Here is a 17,199-nt window from a genome sequence, read left to right as displayed (position 1 = left end):
AAAACATTTTCTTTTCAATAATTTTCTACATTTAATTAGCTCGCAAATCTTGCTCCTATTTCTTTTATTTATTTATTTTGTACCGTATCATCTTCCTTCACATTTCCATGCGATCATAGTTCAGTGCACCTTCCCTCCTTCAATGTAGCAGCAGCACCATTATCTTGACTGGTACTAGATTTTGGAAACCATATTTGTTTTGTTTAAGCTTGTTACTCATTGATCATGATGTTGTATCATGTCCAAAGAGAAATCCACATTTTGAGCATTTATTGGGTTTCCTGTCATATATCAATAGGAAACAGAAAAAAAAAAATATGAATAGGGGTTTTGACACAAAATAATGTGAAAGCTTCTTTTAGTCTTTGGTTCTAAACAAATTTGAAGGCAATTAATCTTAGCCACTAAATAACTCCAAAATCTTCCAAGTTATAATGAGTATTTAAGGCCATTCATATTATCATTGTGTGAAAACCCCTTTTATATTAAGAAAGGTAATACCGAGTCTGCATCCAATGACACTCTAAGGTATTATAATAAATGCAACTGCTACAGATTGTCATTATTTTGACATTTGAAAGAATATACAATCCAACAGAATATGCTATTTAAAATAGCACATAGAAGGGCATCTTTTGGCCATAAATTTAAGGTCTGTTGTCTTCAGCTCATTTGCCAGTACAACATAATCAGATTGTCAGTAGAACAGAAGAGGGTATTTGCAATGGAGGGAGAATCAAAAAACATTTCCATATCAAGCAATATGCAAACATGATCCAAGTTACTGCTAACATGCAAGTTAAGGTAAAGACAACCTTAAAATAGAACTAAACTGCATGTTTATACCTGTCATATGTTAGCCACAGAACTAATGGAAACTAGCCTACCCTCCAGTCTTCTTAAAAATAGCCATGTCAGACACTTAGATTCATGTGTTGAAGAATCGTAATTGAGACCGGGTAACATCTGTGCTGTCAGGCAAGCTCAAGTTACCACATGGCAGACATACATTACATTGAGCATGATACAATTGGTCATCATATATTCATATTCCTTAGATCTCAACAAGACATTCATCTACTACATCATCTATGACATTTCATCGAACCATTCTCGTAATGAGATATAGTCTGTTGATTACCCTCTCCCATTAGTTCTGATACTTGGAAACCTATCCCTTCCATATCTGTGTTGGATATTGACAATTGAACACCAATGCTCGAGTGGTCACTCAATATTTCTATTGGTTATGTGTATGTTTTTTTTTTGAAATAGTCCATTCAAACATTAGGATCAACACCCACGTCAAAACTCATATCAAGTAGCATAGCCCATTGGAACCGGAGCTCTACTCCAAATTGTTCTTATCCCAATGTTTCCCACCTAGCTGCTAGATTACTTGAATCTTTTGCCTAAATTGGACCTTATAATATTGATTCCATGTAGTGCAAGACAGCATCTGATTCCTTGAGATATCTTTACTTCTCGATTGAACTGGTAACCGGAAACTTCAAATCCAAAATCATAGTGGAAAGGGATTTGAAGTTTGATTTGGATGGTGAACATGATGCTGGCTGAGCAAAGATGGGAAGAGATGACCAGTGGGATTTGGAACATCCCCGACAAAGGAAGGGAAGGGATTGGGGATTCCTAAGGCCTAATTACATAAGGCAAATAGTACTCTCAACATGCCCAGTCCAGCATTTATTCATTTTTCTTAGTTAAACTAGTTTGTAATATGATTCAATTCAGATGAACGAAAGTCAATTATAACTTTGATGATGCTATTATAGTATTTATAAAAATATCAGTTGGGTTTATTGACTAGGCAAGGAAAGCAAACAACTGTATTTTATTTTTGCCCATGGCGACATTGTTTCTATATTTCTAATGAAGAGCTTTATGGTTGCCAATCCCAAGTCAATACTGCATATTTTTTATGAAACAAGCAGGATGCTTGGTATCTTATATCTCAAATAAACTTTTCTGCTTGAAATCAAGAATATCAGCAGTGCCAATAAAAGTAATCTCCTATGCTAGGCACTATTATGCATGAACTCTAACACTAAATAAAAGGTAAGAGTTCAACATGCTGCTTTATTATACCTTTTGAAGTTTCTTCAATATAGAAGCTTCATAGTCTTGAAATTCAGCACCAATGATATTCTCATGCATAGGGTTCGTAGGTTCAGAAAATTTTGCAGAAAAAGGACTTGGTATATCAGGAGCCAGAGTTTGAACAGGAAGAACAAATAGAGGATTTGAGAGACAGCCACACAGTGTGTAGCAGCCACCTGTCATAATACATCAATAGTTAGTATATCATCTAACACTATGTAGAAACAATTAAGAGTCTAGGAGAGAACGAAATGGTTTTCATTTGTAACTTTTATATAACATTGCTAAATTCTTACTAATCTGCCAATATACACATAAGACAACGAAACAAAGAAAATAAAGCAGAACTAAGGCCAGATCACTTGTGCTGCAAGCCTCAATCAACCATTTACTAGTTACATATTTTTGCAAATACACTTGAGTAAATTCCAGACTTTAACTACAAGAGAACCTCTGTACATTGCCCCTCTCCCTTGATGTTTTGTATAGTAGATTCACAATATTTTTGTTTCCTTCTATTCTTTTACTCGTAGTTTTATCTCCATCTTCCTGTCATTGTTGAATGGAACTACACATAGAAGTGCAGTCTTTTAATGAATTAACCATTTAAAAGAGTAGTCCACTGTCATTGATATATGTTGTATAGGATATCAAGTACATCCCTAACTACATAACAGGCATGTACAAACAAACTCTTCATATGAATAACTTCTACCAGTAGAGTAATAGCATTTCATGATAATCCTTTCTAGACTCACTGCAACATCTTTGGAAGACATGACAACAATGGCAGAATGTTTCTTTTTCGATGCCTTAGATCACAACATCCTCTACACCACCAAACATCTCAAACAGCTGTTGCAACTTCACAGCAATATAGTCTCCCAAATTATTCTTCTAAGAGACCTTCAACATCCTTTCCTTATCCTTTGCAATTCCTCCATTATCTTCACTCTTTTTTTGCTCAGATGCCTAACAAATTACAGGGACAGTCATATTTGGGATAGGCATAAGAATATTTAAAGATCATCCTTTTGCACTTACAAATACAGTATGAAGTAAATATTCAAATCATTAGAACAATTCTCATATGTCAAAGCAAATTGGAATGAGAACCCCCAAAGACCTTACCTTGCGTTATCCAACTGCATTCAACAAAAGCATTGACTACTCATATATCTATTATAACAGAGACTCGGCTCAAATCTAGAAGTGTAAAATAATAGTATAATAGTAATATTATGAAGCAATTCCTAGAACTAAACTCTGACAAATAAATTTCTCCATCAAAACACAATAAAAATGTCAAAAAAACAACTAGACAACAGGATGGAAAGTAGCTTATATGGAATGCAAGCAAATGCTCGAAAATCCTAAATAAAAAGTTAAAAGCAATGGAAAATAATACACAGGACTGGCTTTAGGAATAGGCCTTTAAGGCCTATGCCTAGGGCCCAATTTTTATTGGGACCCATTATTTTTAATATATTAAATATATTTTTATGTTTTTTTTTATAAAGATAATGGAAAATAATAAGGCCCGCATGATAAAAGATTTGCATGATATTATTCTCTAAAAATTAGGGTCATTATTTTTAATATATTAAATATATTTTTATGTATATTTTTCTAAGAGAATGGAAAAGAATAGGGTTTACATGATTAAAGATTTGCATGATCTCATTCTCTTCAAATTTTGCAAAAGAACTCATTATGGTTCCAACAAATAGAATCATAAAGGAGCTCTTTTTTTTAACAAATTAAATTTATTTTTAATTATGCATGTTATTTAATAAGATCTTTTAATTTATTCCTCTTCAATATCTCTCAATTCTAGTCTTCTCTTGTTATGTTTCTCTTTTACTGGTGACACTTTCTCCTTTAATCAATACAAATATGAATTAGAAATTTTTATCTTATCTATACAATGCAACATAGAAATGCTAGTTTTCTTTTGAGTTCCCCCTCTTCCCCTTTTCCAACTCCTCTCTGTGCTTCTCTTGCTCGTTGAGATTGGAAAAAGAAACCACACCTAACGCTATCACGCTAATCTGGTTGATGCTATTATGCTCTTTGCTTGATTAAATTCAAATACTGATGTATTCATCCATATTGTATCCGATCAAAATAAAGGATTTTAATATTTTTGAGCAATAACGAGTTAGATACCTCTACCATTTCACTTCCTTGATAGACAAAGTTTAACTTTTATTTAGATGTATTTATAGTCATAAGTTGTTCGATTTCCCCTTTGTCTCCACTCTATCACAAACAACTGTTCCCCTTTATCTCCACTCTATCACATACAACTGTTATCGTTTAGGTAATGAAAAATATGGTTTATTTTTTTCTTTTAATTTGTGTCTAAAAATAGGGGTGAGCATTTGGTTAATTTAGTATTAATTTTGTACAAATTATTTTTATTGTTTTTTAAACAAATTTGATTAATTTGGTGTTAACCAAAATAATCAATTTTTAATTTGATTCGGTTAATTCGGTTGTAGTAAAACTTTAATTCGATTCGGCTAGCCAATATTAAATCGATTTCCGATTAATTCGGTTAATTTATAGACCGAATCAACTGAATGCTCACCCCTACCTAAAAAAACTCTCATTTAGTTCTTAATAAATGATAATGACTAGTTTGGTTTTGTTGTGATTTTTATTTTTTAAGGATTGTATTGAGTTTTGTCATTTTGTACATGTGCTTTTTATTTATTCGATCTTTTATTTAAGTAATTAGACATATTTCTATCTTTTTTATATTTTTAAACAATTTTAAATACACTTATTTTTGGCTAATTGAATTATACACTTATTATCTACTTAAGATATATTATTATATCTAATAATAATACAATGTTTACGTAAAGCATACATTTCTCTGAATTAGGTTATCAAAACTTAAATATAAAAATTTAATTAACAATTTTACATTTCAAAAATGAGAAAAAATAAATTTTGTAAAAAAACTTATATTTTAAAATTAATTTTTAAATTTATTAAAAAAAATTTAAACCACCATTTCGACTTGAATGAAAAAGAATAATTGTTTTTAAAATAATGTCAAAAGCCTAATTTATTATTATTATTATTATTTTTTCACCTGAGGCCTACTTGAGCCGGCCCTGAACCCTGATAATACATTACCTTGGAAGTCAGATCAAAAGCAAAAGTAGGTTTCTTTGCCTTCCTTACTGGAACTCGGCGTGTTCCTCCTGCAGACGGACCGCCACGTCCTTCTCCCGACGTTCGAACTTGCTTGGTAGAATCTGCTTCGTCTTCTACCTCCACTGCTCGCTCCCGTTCCTCAAGATTAGTTGCGAACTTTCTCCGCTTGGCATCGAGAGCGACGTCTCAAAGGACTCGCTCGTGGCAACGGCGAAGGCAGGCATCAAACATGCAACGGGCAGCCTCATCCTTGAGCACATCGAAGGCCGGAATTTACCCATGCCACATGCGAACCAAACTCAACTATACACTATAAAGACTAGCAGAATGACTCTATTTAAGGAATTTAATTATTTTAAATTCATTTAATTGTTTTGACAAAACTATTAAGTTTAGATGATTTTTTTTTAATTCAAACAAAAAAAAAACAAATGCACAAAATGACTTCAACCATCCTAAAAATACAACAGATAATATGAAATTTAATATTAAAACTACTAAAAAATCTTTTCAAACTTGTTAATAAAAATAATTCCACAATAGGACCATAAGTACCAAATAAACATAGATTTGTCGAGTCATATGGGAAAAAAACGTAAACCCTCATCATTATCAACTATCATCTTCATATAAATATGGATTCGAGCCCCGATCTCACTCACGAGTTCGCATTCGTAGTTTTATTTCTTGGGCGGTGTGAATGAAAACCCCAAGAACCCAAGATCAATCTTACAAAACTAAACGCCGTCGTAAAGCAAAAGCTCTGTAGTAATGACTTCTTACGTACACTAGAACAAAACTAATTCTTGGTGTTGATCAAGCTCCTAATGACGTAATGAAGGATTCCACCATGCTCATAGTATGCCAGTTCCACCTGCATCAAACGCACCTTAAGTACTATAACAAAACAGTAGGGCGTAAAATACATTGGTGCAACAGTTACTGATATACCTCAGTGTCGAAGCGAACAGTGCATGCGAAAGACTTGCCATCGTCAGTAGTTACAGTGACATCTTGGCCAGGTTTAATGTCGCTTACATTGCTTGGGAGGTGCATAGTGTAACGTTCGTGGCCTGTCAAACCAAGGGTCTCTGCGTCCTCCCCAGGCTTGAAACACAAGGGCACGATTCCCATGCCAACAAGGTTGCTACGGTGAATTCTCTCAAAGCTCTTCGCTATTACTGCTTTAACGCCCTGCAATGGTGCCAATGGTTAGACGATATTTGCAATCAGGAACGATCGTCACACTACGACAAGTTGCTCAATTTGATAGTAACAAGAGGGAAATACATACTTGAAGCATGGGGCCTTTTGCAGCCCAATCACGAGAACTTCCGCTACCATATTCCTCACCCGCCAATACTATAGTATCATTGCCTTCACTTTTGTATCTCTGCAGACAAAGTGCAAGAGTGTGTCAATCAAATGGAACCAAATGCTAAAGAATATGAACAAAACCAAGGACCATAAATGCAGGTTTATGCAGTATCTAGTAAACTATTTATGGCTAGAAATCCCAACTGGCTTACCATGGCAGCATCAAAAACAGAAAGTTTCTCTCCTGTCGGAATGTGAATAGTTTTGGGACCGACTTCTCCTTTCAATAGTTTGTTAACAAGACGAATATTTGCAAATGTTCCCCTCGTCATCACCTCATCATTGCCACGCCGACTCCCATACGAATTAAAGTCTTTTGGATCAACACCATGCTCCATCAAGTACTTGGCAGCAGGACTATCCTTGGGAATGGCTCCAGCAGGTGAAATGTGATCTGTTGTGATACTGTCACCAAAGTTTAGCAAGCAGTAGGCATCTTTCACAGGGTGTGGCCCAGGAGGAGACATCCTCATATTTTTGAAGTAAGGAGGTTCATGAATGTATGTTGATGTATGATCCCAGGTGTACTCTGTACTTGAAGGAACAGAAAGCTGATTCCACATGGGATTGCCTTTGGTTATTGCCTCATAGGTACTCTTAAACATGTTTGGCAACACGCTGGATTGTACAACCTTAAGAAACAAAAGATAGAAAAGTGAGATTTAACCAAGCCTTATGGATGAAGTTCTTTGTAGGAAAAAAGGGAGCAGGGTTAAATATACCTCTGCTATCTCTTCAGTACTAGGCCAAATATCTTTGAAGTAGACCTTGTTTCCGTCCTTTGAGGTCCCTATAGGTTCTTTTTCAAAGTCAATATCAACCTGCAAAATGATTGTCGTTAGGCAAACAAATGGGAAGTGTTAAAATCCTCTCCCTAACAGTGCTTTTTCTGACTTTCTTTTTCCATTTTTTGAGGTATCTTTCTATCTCTATGTACGCTCCTGCTCTCACTCTTAATACATCTCTTCCTCTTCGCCGTGAAGCTACCCACCAAGCATGTCATTTGCTAGAGAGCATCAATCCCCTTCTCTCCTCCCTGCTACTCCTCTCTCCCTCAGTCTCTGTCCCTCTTGTCTCTCTGTTTCCCTCGTGTGCACCACATCCACTTGGGATGAGTCGCAAAGCAAGGAGAGCAATCAATCTATTCATGACTTGAGAAGCTCGAATGCTAACAACTAATTCGTCTTGCATGTCACTTGGTGGGCAGTATAAAAATTCACTTGCGCCGCAATCCACACAGCTCGACGCTTTAATCCATGATACAAACAGATCATCTTAATGTTGGTTTCTCTCTCCCCTCTTGAAATACCATTGTTATAATTTCTTTTCTAATTATCTATTATTTCAGGTCATTAAAGAAGATTGGTTTTCATTTTTTCTCCGCCAATATCTTTCTTTTCCAAAAGTCGGTGTCACACTTTCATTGTGTTTCTTCCCTCTGTTAGAATAAAATGATCCAAAATCACAATTTCTCTTAGCATGTTTCCTCTCAAAATGCATGTCGGAACCCTAGTTTTCACTTTTGGTTGCAAGATTTTTATCTATTTATGTTGTTGCAAAGCTTTGCAAACTTCAGAATCTTGTGATACCTTCAGAATGAGAGGCATCAAATAAGCACATCGTTCTGAAAGTAAAATAAACTCATTTTTTGAGGATCAGATCAGTTCATCAACATCAATCTAAAAATTAATGTCCTCAATGAATCGTTGCTACTTAGAAATCTTGATCATGTATTTTTTTTTTATTTACAGAATTATTTTTGATATAACAAGATAAAAGAACAATTTTTATAATTGAACAATGTTTTCTATTTGTGTGTGTGACTACTTTATTATTTCTTACTATGTTCAGCAAATGCTAAATAATAGAAATCACAGAAGAAGCTCAACTTTGTTTTCTACTTTCCCATAAATGAAACATAAACTAGCATAGCATATGTACCGTGCCAGCAAGAGCGTAAGCTACGACAAGTGGAGGCGATGCTAGATAATTGGCTCTGGTCAAAGGATGCACACGCCCCTCAAAGTTTCTATTTCCAGACAATACAGCAGCTGCAACTACGTCTGGAAGTGCAAACCAATTTCAGAATTCATTTCAATAGAGAAAAAGTAGTAGAATATAGGAATTATAGGAATGAGAAATATAACCATTCTCTGCTATTGCAGCAGAAACAGACGCATCAAGGTCCCCAGAATTCCCAATGCAAGTGGTGCACCCATACCCAACTATGTTGAAACCAAGTTGGTTTAAATACTTTTGAAGACCACTGAAACAAACATTCCAGTGTAAAAATTTTAAAAATCAGACGTTAGAAGTTAAAATTCCAAATGATATTGCTGCTAATATCATTGAAGCTACCTTTTCTCCAAGTATTTGGTTACAACTCCAGAGCCAGGAGCAAGGCTCGTCTTAATCCATGGTTTGACCTGATAAATAATGAAAGAAAATCAAAATTCAGTAAACCATTGGCATCAATTATAAAATACGTCCTGAACTTCATCATGGAAAATCAAATTTATCCAACTCAATAATGAACAATTTTACCACAGAAACTAATGTGTGGATAAAATGCATTCAGATAAATGCAAATATAAAAATAGGATATAAAAATAGGAGAAAGGATATAAACTTGTTACCTCTGTGAGCACAAGGATATAAAAAATAGGAGAAAGTATAAGACTGTGAGAAGCAAAAGACGATAGAAAAAAAACAAGTCAATTGAGAAAACAATGATTATAAATTCTAGTTAAATCAGATGCAATATTCAATCAGTAGTTGGGAACATGTCTTCAATTATTTGATTAAAGACATAAATTGGAAATACAAGTACATCAATTGAAATCTAAATTCTAGAAAATATCAATCCAGGTTACCATAAATTTATGTTAATTGCAAATTTTCAAGGATGGTGGCTGCCAATGCTTGAGAAGATCCATGTGATCAGGTTGAGGATGATGGATTTATAATGCCACGTTCTTTGTTCAATTGTAGCAAAAGGTGGAATCCGTCACCCAGCGGCCCCACACGGTCAGTCACAAGACCATCTGTGAGGAGGTAAATCGAAAAACTATAGTTGGCCACTATAGGGGAGTGTTGTTCGTTCAGCTTTGCCAAGAATTGACCTCTGCCCATTGTAGCAAGTTTTGCCAGCCAACTCAACTTTGCCTCGGGGGTGCCATGTTCTTTGTTCAACAATATAAGGAAGGTATGACTGGTAGATAAAAATGAATAATAAAGCATATACAAGGAAAGATACTTTTAAAGCATTCTCTTTTACAAGTCAAAAAGGAAAACAAGAAGTCAGCATGCTGTTGAGAAGATGTTAAAGATTATTAATGTGTCAGGATATCCAAAAGTAGTCATATTTTCAAAGCAATAATATTTATTTAAATATCTTATTTTTGTACTTTGCAAACATTCATTTATGAGAAAAACAATGATCAAAATTTGAGAGAGAAAAATAGGAAATATGCATTATTAGGAAGCATCAAAATGGAATGTAGTAGCCAACCTCCAGGCCTAGCTCACAAGCCTTCTTTGCAACCAAAGCCGCACCTAGCATTACACTTGGATTTGATGTGTTTGTGCAACTGGTAATTGCAGCAATGACAACATCACCATGCTTTATCTGGGCAGGGCTACCATGGAAAGAGAATTCTGCAATTTTATTTTGAGATTCTTTTGGCACACCAAAACCCTACAAAAACACACGGTACACCAGTATAGAAAAAGCACATTGCACCCAAAATGTATTTTCTATATATAAATGCACTTTGTTGCCAAAAGTAGTCTGTTCTCTGCTGGATTGTAAAGTCCAGAATGATAATGGAATGATTAAGTATAATGTTCATAGCCTTCTATCTAATGTTGCTTCAAAAAGGGTATATAGAAGTGCTTGCAGCTGTAATACTGATGACTAACAAGCAAATAAGAGGTATTATGTAGATCAATGATATTCATAAAAATTAGCAATATCTTGAGTACCTTGAATCCAACTTTGTTATCCAAACAAGACTGCCAATCCACTTTCATTTCTTTCAAAGGAACTCGATCATGAGGCCTGCACAATAGTATGTTCAGTAACACTACAGCTAGAACTTCAATTTGTGTCCAGGGTCTCTAACCTTTTAGGTCCTGATACACATGGTTCAACATGTTCAAGATTCAACTCCAAATAAGATGAATACACTCTATCAATTTGAGGCTGGAAATGAGTTACGTGTCAGAACAACTATCAACAAAACTATAATTAAGTAAATACTGAGTCAGGAGCAAGTTACCTGGCTATAGTCAACAAACATCTTATTAGCCCGTAAGTAGGACTCTATCATGGCAACCTAAAATTTGAAATAATATTATTGAACATAGAAGCATTTTGAAAAGTCCTCAGAACAAAAACAGGAAAGTAACAGGAAATTACAGTTGCATCGCACCGCCCAGTCAATTTCAGATATTGCAGCGTGACATGATCAACTGGGAAGAAACCCATAGTTGCTCCATACTCAGGGGACATATTTGCAATTGTGGCTCGATCCGCCAAAGAAAGTTCGCTCATGCCTTCTCCTGCATTAAGAAAATAAGAATTTTCAGCAATAGGAAAGGAGGATAAATGATATAACCCATAAGTCAACTTACCATAAAACTCAACAAACTTCCCAACAACACCATGCTTCCTTAGCATTTGGGTCACAGTCAAAACCAAGTCTGTAGCCGTCACACCATTCCTCAATTTCCCAGTGAGCTTGAAACCGACAACTCTAGGAAGCACCATACTCATTGGCTGCAAAGATTATTACATTATGATTTTTTTTGCATATTATGCATGTATAACAAAGTCATCATGAAAAGTATTTTTTGATGCTGAAATTTAGTCTTTGGTTGGAATGATACAGATTTAGTACTATATTGTATTGTGCTAGTACAATTTTAGTGCTTATTTAATTGAATTATTAATGTTAGAATGATTAACTTTCCTTAAAATAAGTTGTAAGTTTTAATCAATTATTTTATTGTAATCAATTATTTACATAATAATTATAATATACTTAGGTTATAATTATTTGCCGCTAATTATAATTAATTATTTGCTTTTAGTTTACTAATAATTATAATTATGATTATTAATTACAAGTAAATATTTACTATAAGATATAAGTAAATAATTATACTTTTAATTACTATTTAATAGTAAATTATCCTATACTTAATTACTATTTACTATATTTTTCCTAATAGTAATTAATAGAATTATTTTAGAATTTATAACAAAAAAATTAAGCTATATATCTATCTATCTATCTATATATATATATATATATAATAACACTAATATGTATGTGTTATATTCTTAAACAGTTTGTTGCAGGTAAAAACAAAAACAAAAAATACTCATTCATAGAAAAAGGTTCAAATCATCTATCCAAAATTAAAACAAGGAAATGGAGATTCTTGTGAACCAAGAAATTTCCAAATCAACAAAAAAAAAAATGCAAGCAGATGATAATCTAGATATTTTCACATCGCCAATCAGCTAAATTTACCTGACCAAGCATTACAGCTTCTGCTTCTATTCCACCAACACCCCAGCCAGCAACACCTAGTCCATCTATCATTGTTGTGTGAGAATCAGTGCCAACAACACTGTCCGGGTAAAGAATTCCTCCAGTATTGAAGACAACTCGACCTAGATACTCTAAGTTCACCTGCAGAAGAAATTTTCAAAACCAAAAACTAAAAAAGAAAGTAGAGAGAGAGATCCGAATAAGGACAACTAAGGAACATATTTCAAATGCCAAGTTAGAATCACTATTTCATGGTGGAACAATGCCAGCATTACCTGATGCACAATGCCAGACCCTGGTGGAACAACAAGCATGTTTTGGAATGCATGGGAACCCCACTTAAGAAAACCAAACCTTTCCTTATTGCGTTGGAATTCAAATTCCATGTTTGCCCGCACTGCATTCTCTGATCGTGCCACATCGACTTGCACAGAATGGTCAATAACAAGATCCACTGGAACCTATGTGATAGATTGCAAGTATACTAAGTATTTTGTAGATCAAGTAAAAAAATTCTAAAAGAGAGAATAAATTGCTATCTGCTAGTAGTAGCATGTTTCATTCATCTACATCTTTTCTTCTTTCATATAATTTCATACCCCAACAGGAGAATGCTAGCGATCCAAAACTCAGACAAACAAAAGAATTTTCTCACCAATTATTCATCCTACCAATTCAATGGATAGAAAGACAGAAAATGGGTATGATTGTATCGGTCTATAAGTAGCTAGGAAGATGCACCATATGCCTGCATCATCATTTACAGAATAAGTTTTCAAACCAAAAGAATAAAGGTTTACCAGGAGACAGAGTCCCTGTTTTGATTCTTTTTAGGAGTAGGTGAACTTCACCCAAAAAAATTAAAAAATATCACAATAAAAATAAATGTACTGCAAACTTCTCAAATAAAACCATGCTATATTACGGATAAGATTTAGTAGTCCTAAACTACAATACCACCTTCTCTTGCCTATATGCAATGTTTTCATTAACTCGAACATCGATCTTTAATAAAGAAAAAAAAAACACAGTTCATAATTCAAGTGGTTTCCGGTGTCAATATAACTCAACCAGTCCACAAAAGAAAAACATAAATGTTGCAATTAATGAAAATATATTACATATTTTAGCTTTTTGAGAAAAGAACAACAACCGCTGAATGCTCAAAAACAAAAATGAAGAACCACTGCTTTTTAAGTCATTTTGGAAATGAAAAAAAAAAAATCAACTGCATTCATGACACAAAATACACAAAAAGAAAAATAGTTGATCAGACAAGTGAGGAATAGTGCAAGTAACATTTTAAAGGACTTACTAACGGGTTGATTTTATTTGGATCACTTCCCAGTTGTTTCATAGCATCTCTCATGCAAGCAAGGTCAACCACAGCAGGAACTCCAGTAAAATCCTGTAGTAGGCAAATTGAAGATCCAGGAGGTTATAACTTGGAGTCTTGGACACAGAAAAACATGTTAACGAAATTATATTACTTTGAATAATGCCACAAACCACATTAAAAATGAGAAAAAAATTCTAAACTGAAACGCTTGCAGTAATTTTTCCCTATCTCAATGATTACCTACATGGTAAAGGAAGATATTTACTCCTGACCCCTGAATATGAAGAATACGAAGCAAGATTGCAAAAGGTATCCCTACTGTCTATGCAACTTTAGATTACGTATTACCGATGATACTTGAAAAGTTGTAACAGTAAAATACTGAACCAGGAAATTTGAGAGCTTGTGGACATGAACAAAGATTTTTTTTTTTTTTAATCATGTCAAATATCTCTTGCAAAGTGTATTATGGCCCCTCTCATAAAGAATCTCTTGCGTAGTGGTCAAAGGTGTTACATAAACTTAACTTAATATGAACTCAAAAACAAAGGCATTGGGTAGCCTAGAAAGTCCAAGAAATACAACTAGAGTTCATTTATGAGATTTAGGTACTTTGAATTTGGTAGTTTTGGGCCAAAAGTAGTATGAGAATTTAAATAGACTTAAATTAGAAAATGAAACCATAGAACGGCATCAGATGACTCAAGGAACACAAAAAAAGGTTTATATTTAAAACTTGGGTAGAAATTAAAGCATGGACTTAACTTGATCAAAATTGAAAAACCAAAAACAAAATGGTATAGAACACAATAGAGGGCATCATTTGTAAAATTTAGACATTTTGGTTACCATGTAGCATTTTTGGACAAAACCACTATTAGACCTAAATTGGAAAGGATAGGGTATAGAATGAAACTTTAGAGGGTGCAAGGAACACATTTGAAACTCGGACAATTTAGGTGCATGTAACATTTTTGATTGAAAATGCAAAATAAACCTAGTCAAAATTGGAAGAAAAAAACATAAATAACTACAGAGGGTCTAGGAGAACAGAACAGGGTTGCATAGCCTTATAAGACTCAAACAAAACAACTAATACTGTATGATGAATCCAGAGGGTTTAGGAAACACAAATGAGGTTAATTTGGGCAATATTAGGTCAGCATCACAGTTTTCTCAATCATCCTAAGCTCGTCTAAATTGAAAATAAAGTCACAAAATAGTCTAGAAGTTCAGGGAACGAATCAGGGTTTGTTTGTGAGATTTGGGAAATTTAAATTCATGTAGCAGCTTTGGCAGACACTCTACTGCTATATAAATCTAAGTTGGTTAAAATTAGAAAACAAAATCATAGGACAACTTTATAGGTCCAGAAAACACAACAAAGTTTGGAAATTTTGATATGTAGTAATTTTAATCAAAACTATTATGAATCTAAAAATCTCAAAATAATAATAATAATAATAGCAAAGTGGCTGACAGCCAGAAGGCCCAAACCTATTAAGTGCATATAGCATTTTTATCCAAAAGTGCTAGCTTAGATGGTCTTCTATGGCTCTAGCACTGTAATAACTGCACGGACTTCAAATAACATAGCCATAAAAGCATAAAGTCTAAAACTCCTCACGGTGTTCCTTTTAATTTTTGCTCAAGTAATAGATAGCTTCAGACACAAAGACCACAAATCTATAGGGAAAAAAACTATGGGGTCACAATAGTTTCCAAAACTAAGCAGGGAGACGAGAACATACCTGGAGGAGAACACGAGAAGGTTTGAAGGGGATCTCAACTTGTTTGTGCGATGTGTTCTCCCAGTCCAAGATCTTTTCTACGTCCTTTGCAGTTACCTGGAACTCGTCGCAATTCCGAATCGCGGATTCCAAAAGAATCCTTATTGAGTACGGAAGCCGATCTAAACCACCACGACAGCTTATCCAAATTAATACAATAACATTAACTCCAGAAGAATGAGAGTTCCACCGGAAGCCTTACCGATCCTGGCATCAGAGAGCGCCGGCAAGCTGTAGTACTTCCCAAACTCCCCACCTCCCGGATTCGGCAACGTCGCCAAGATGCTGTCGTACGAATTCCTCATCGCTACAAAACCCAGTTGGAACAAATAACTCCAAATCCAATTGGGAAAATGAGCAAAGGGCAAAGAAGCAAACGCGTAGGAGAAAGAATACCCATGGTGGCGAACCGGCTCTCAAATCGATCGGAGACTGCAGCAGAAGAGCGGACAAGCGCTCGGTGGCTGATCGTCGACCGCGGGTCGGCGAGGTGGCGCGCAGGCGGCGGGGAGGAAGCATGGCGCGAGGGCCGCGGAGGGGGAGACGATGCGGAGAGCGAGGGTAAGCAACGAGCTGACATAGAAAGCGAGTAGGAGGAGATGCGCGGCGAAGAGCGTGCGAGGAGAACCCCCGCCATTGGTGGACTTTTCGCGAAGGCGATGGAAGACGGTGAACGGGCGAGTGCTACAACGACCAGGGCGGTGGGTTTTATAGTGCGAGATTAAGAATCGTTCAATATGACAATCGGGCAGGATCCTCTAGTCCAAAATTCTATCAGTCTTAGACCCGCATCTATTGCATAAATGAGTTATATTCTGAGCATAGATCTCCTAGACTACTATTTTATGGTCTAGAGAATATATCATTCGTATTTATAATTGAATCATGACCGTGATCCAGCTATAAATAGTTGTGATCCTTTCTTGGGTTCATCATCCTCATCAGGTTATAGTTTTTGTTCGAAGCGGACGACCGGAGGTCGTCCGAAGACCTCTGGTGGTGGATAAGTGGCTAAATTACTGGGCGTCGAGCGAGGATGTCCTCCGGGCGACCTTTGACCATCTGCTCCGAATAAAAACTATAACCTGGTGGGGATGATGAACCCAGGAAGGAATCACAACTATATACGACCGGATCGTAACTGTAATCCGACCATAAATACAAGTGGCACATCCCTTGGACCATAAAAAATGATCCAAGAGATACTGCCTCTTATATTCTACTATTAAATAGATAGGGTTCAGTTGATTCTATCAATATATTTAAGATAATATTTTCCTATTTGAGTTTACTTCCTCGTCGCCATCAACAAATAATTCAAATGATAATGATCCTCATTGTATGCTTCCCGTTAGTAACATTTATAAATATTGCCCACTAATGACAACTCAATATCCCCTTTCATTAATTCTAGTGGTCTCTTCGAAATCTATTCAACCAACTTATTTTACACAAACGAACAATGATCTAAATTGGTGTAATGCAATGACTATATAATTTGATACACTTCTTCGTAATGAAACGTGGAGCCTAGTTTCGCGTACTCCCTCCATGAATGTAGTGGGCTCTAAGCATCGAGCTGATGGTTCTCTTGAACAACACAAAGTTCGGCTTGTAATCAAAGGATTTAGTCAACAACCAGGTATTGACTTCAATAATACTTTTAACCTGGTCATCAAAATTACATCTGTCATACTATTGTTATCGATAGTTGTTTTCAAATTGACATGTATGACAATTAGATATTTCAAATGCATTTCTCCATGGTCATCTTGAGGAAACTGTATTTATGGAGCAACCATCTTAGTTCATTCATCCACAATTTCCATCTCATGTATGTCAA

At 35.3% G+C, this 17,199-nt stretch overlaps 1 protein-coding gene across 1 annotated transcript; it reads right to left on the bottom strand.

Moving 5' to 3' along the window:
• Positions 1-5,760: 5,760 nt before the first annotated feature.
• On the bottom strand, positions 5,761-16,032 carry LOC122052850 (aconitate hydratase, cytoplasmic-like). The gene is made up of 20 exons (XM_042614580.1): positions 15,753-16,032; positions 15,559-15,663; positions 15,318-15,478; positions 13,543-13,635; positions 12,503-12,688; positions 12,207-12,368; positions 11,302-11,446; positions 11,087-11,229; positions 10,947-11,003; positions 10,791-10,870; positions 10,651-10,726; positions 10,178-10,363; positions 9,025-9,092; positions 8,814-8,932; positions 8,608-8,729; positions 7,389-7,487; positions 6,819-7,298; positions 6,584-6,682; positions 6,241-6,483; positions 5,761-6,163 (listed from the first exon to the last, which is right to left on the bottom strand). The coding sequence occupies exons 1-20, from the start codon at positions 15,991-15,993 to the stop codon at positions 6,089-6,091; spliced, it is 2,940 nt and encodes a 979-aa protein (XP_042470514.1). The 5' UTR covers positions 15,994-16,032; the 3' UTR covers positions 5,761-6,088.
• Positions 16,033-17,199: the final 1,167 nt, after the last annotated feature.

This window comes from Zingiber officinale, chromosome 3A, assembly GCF_018446385.1.
Source record: "Zingiber officinale cultivar Zhangliang chromosome 3A, Zo_v1.1, whole genome shotgun sequence".
NCBI classification, from domain to species: domain Eukaryota; kingdom Viridiplantae; phylum Streptophyta; class Magnoliopsida; order Zingiberales; family Zingiberaceae; genus Zingiber; species Zingiber officinale.
The sequence above is the reverse complement of the archived record's forward strand: the minus strand, read 5'-3'. Positions and strand labels throughout refer to the sequence as shown.

What these genes read in the sequence shown, in the direction of transcription:
- LOC122052850 (XM_042614580.1), bottom strand. Translation starts at nt 15,993, where the DNA reads ATGGCGGGGGTTCTCCTCGCACGCTCTTCGCCGCGCATCTCCTCCTAC. An exon ending in ATAACAAAGTTGGATTCAAG is followed by an intron (nt 10,364 to 10,650) that starts GTACTCAAGATA and finishes GTGTTTTTGTAG; the next exon opens with GGTTTTGGTGTGCCAAAAGA. An exon ending in CTGTTTTTGATGCTGCCATG is followed by an intron (nt 6,683 to 6,818) that starts GTAAGCCAGTTG and finishes CTTTGTCTGCAG; the next exon opens with AGATACAAAAGTGAAGGCAA.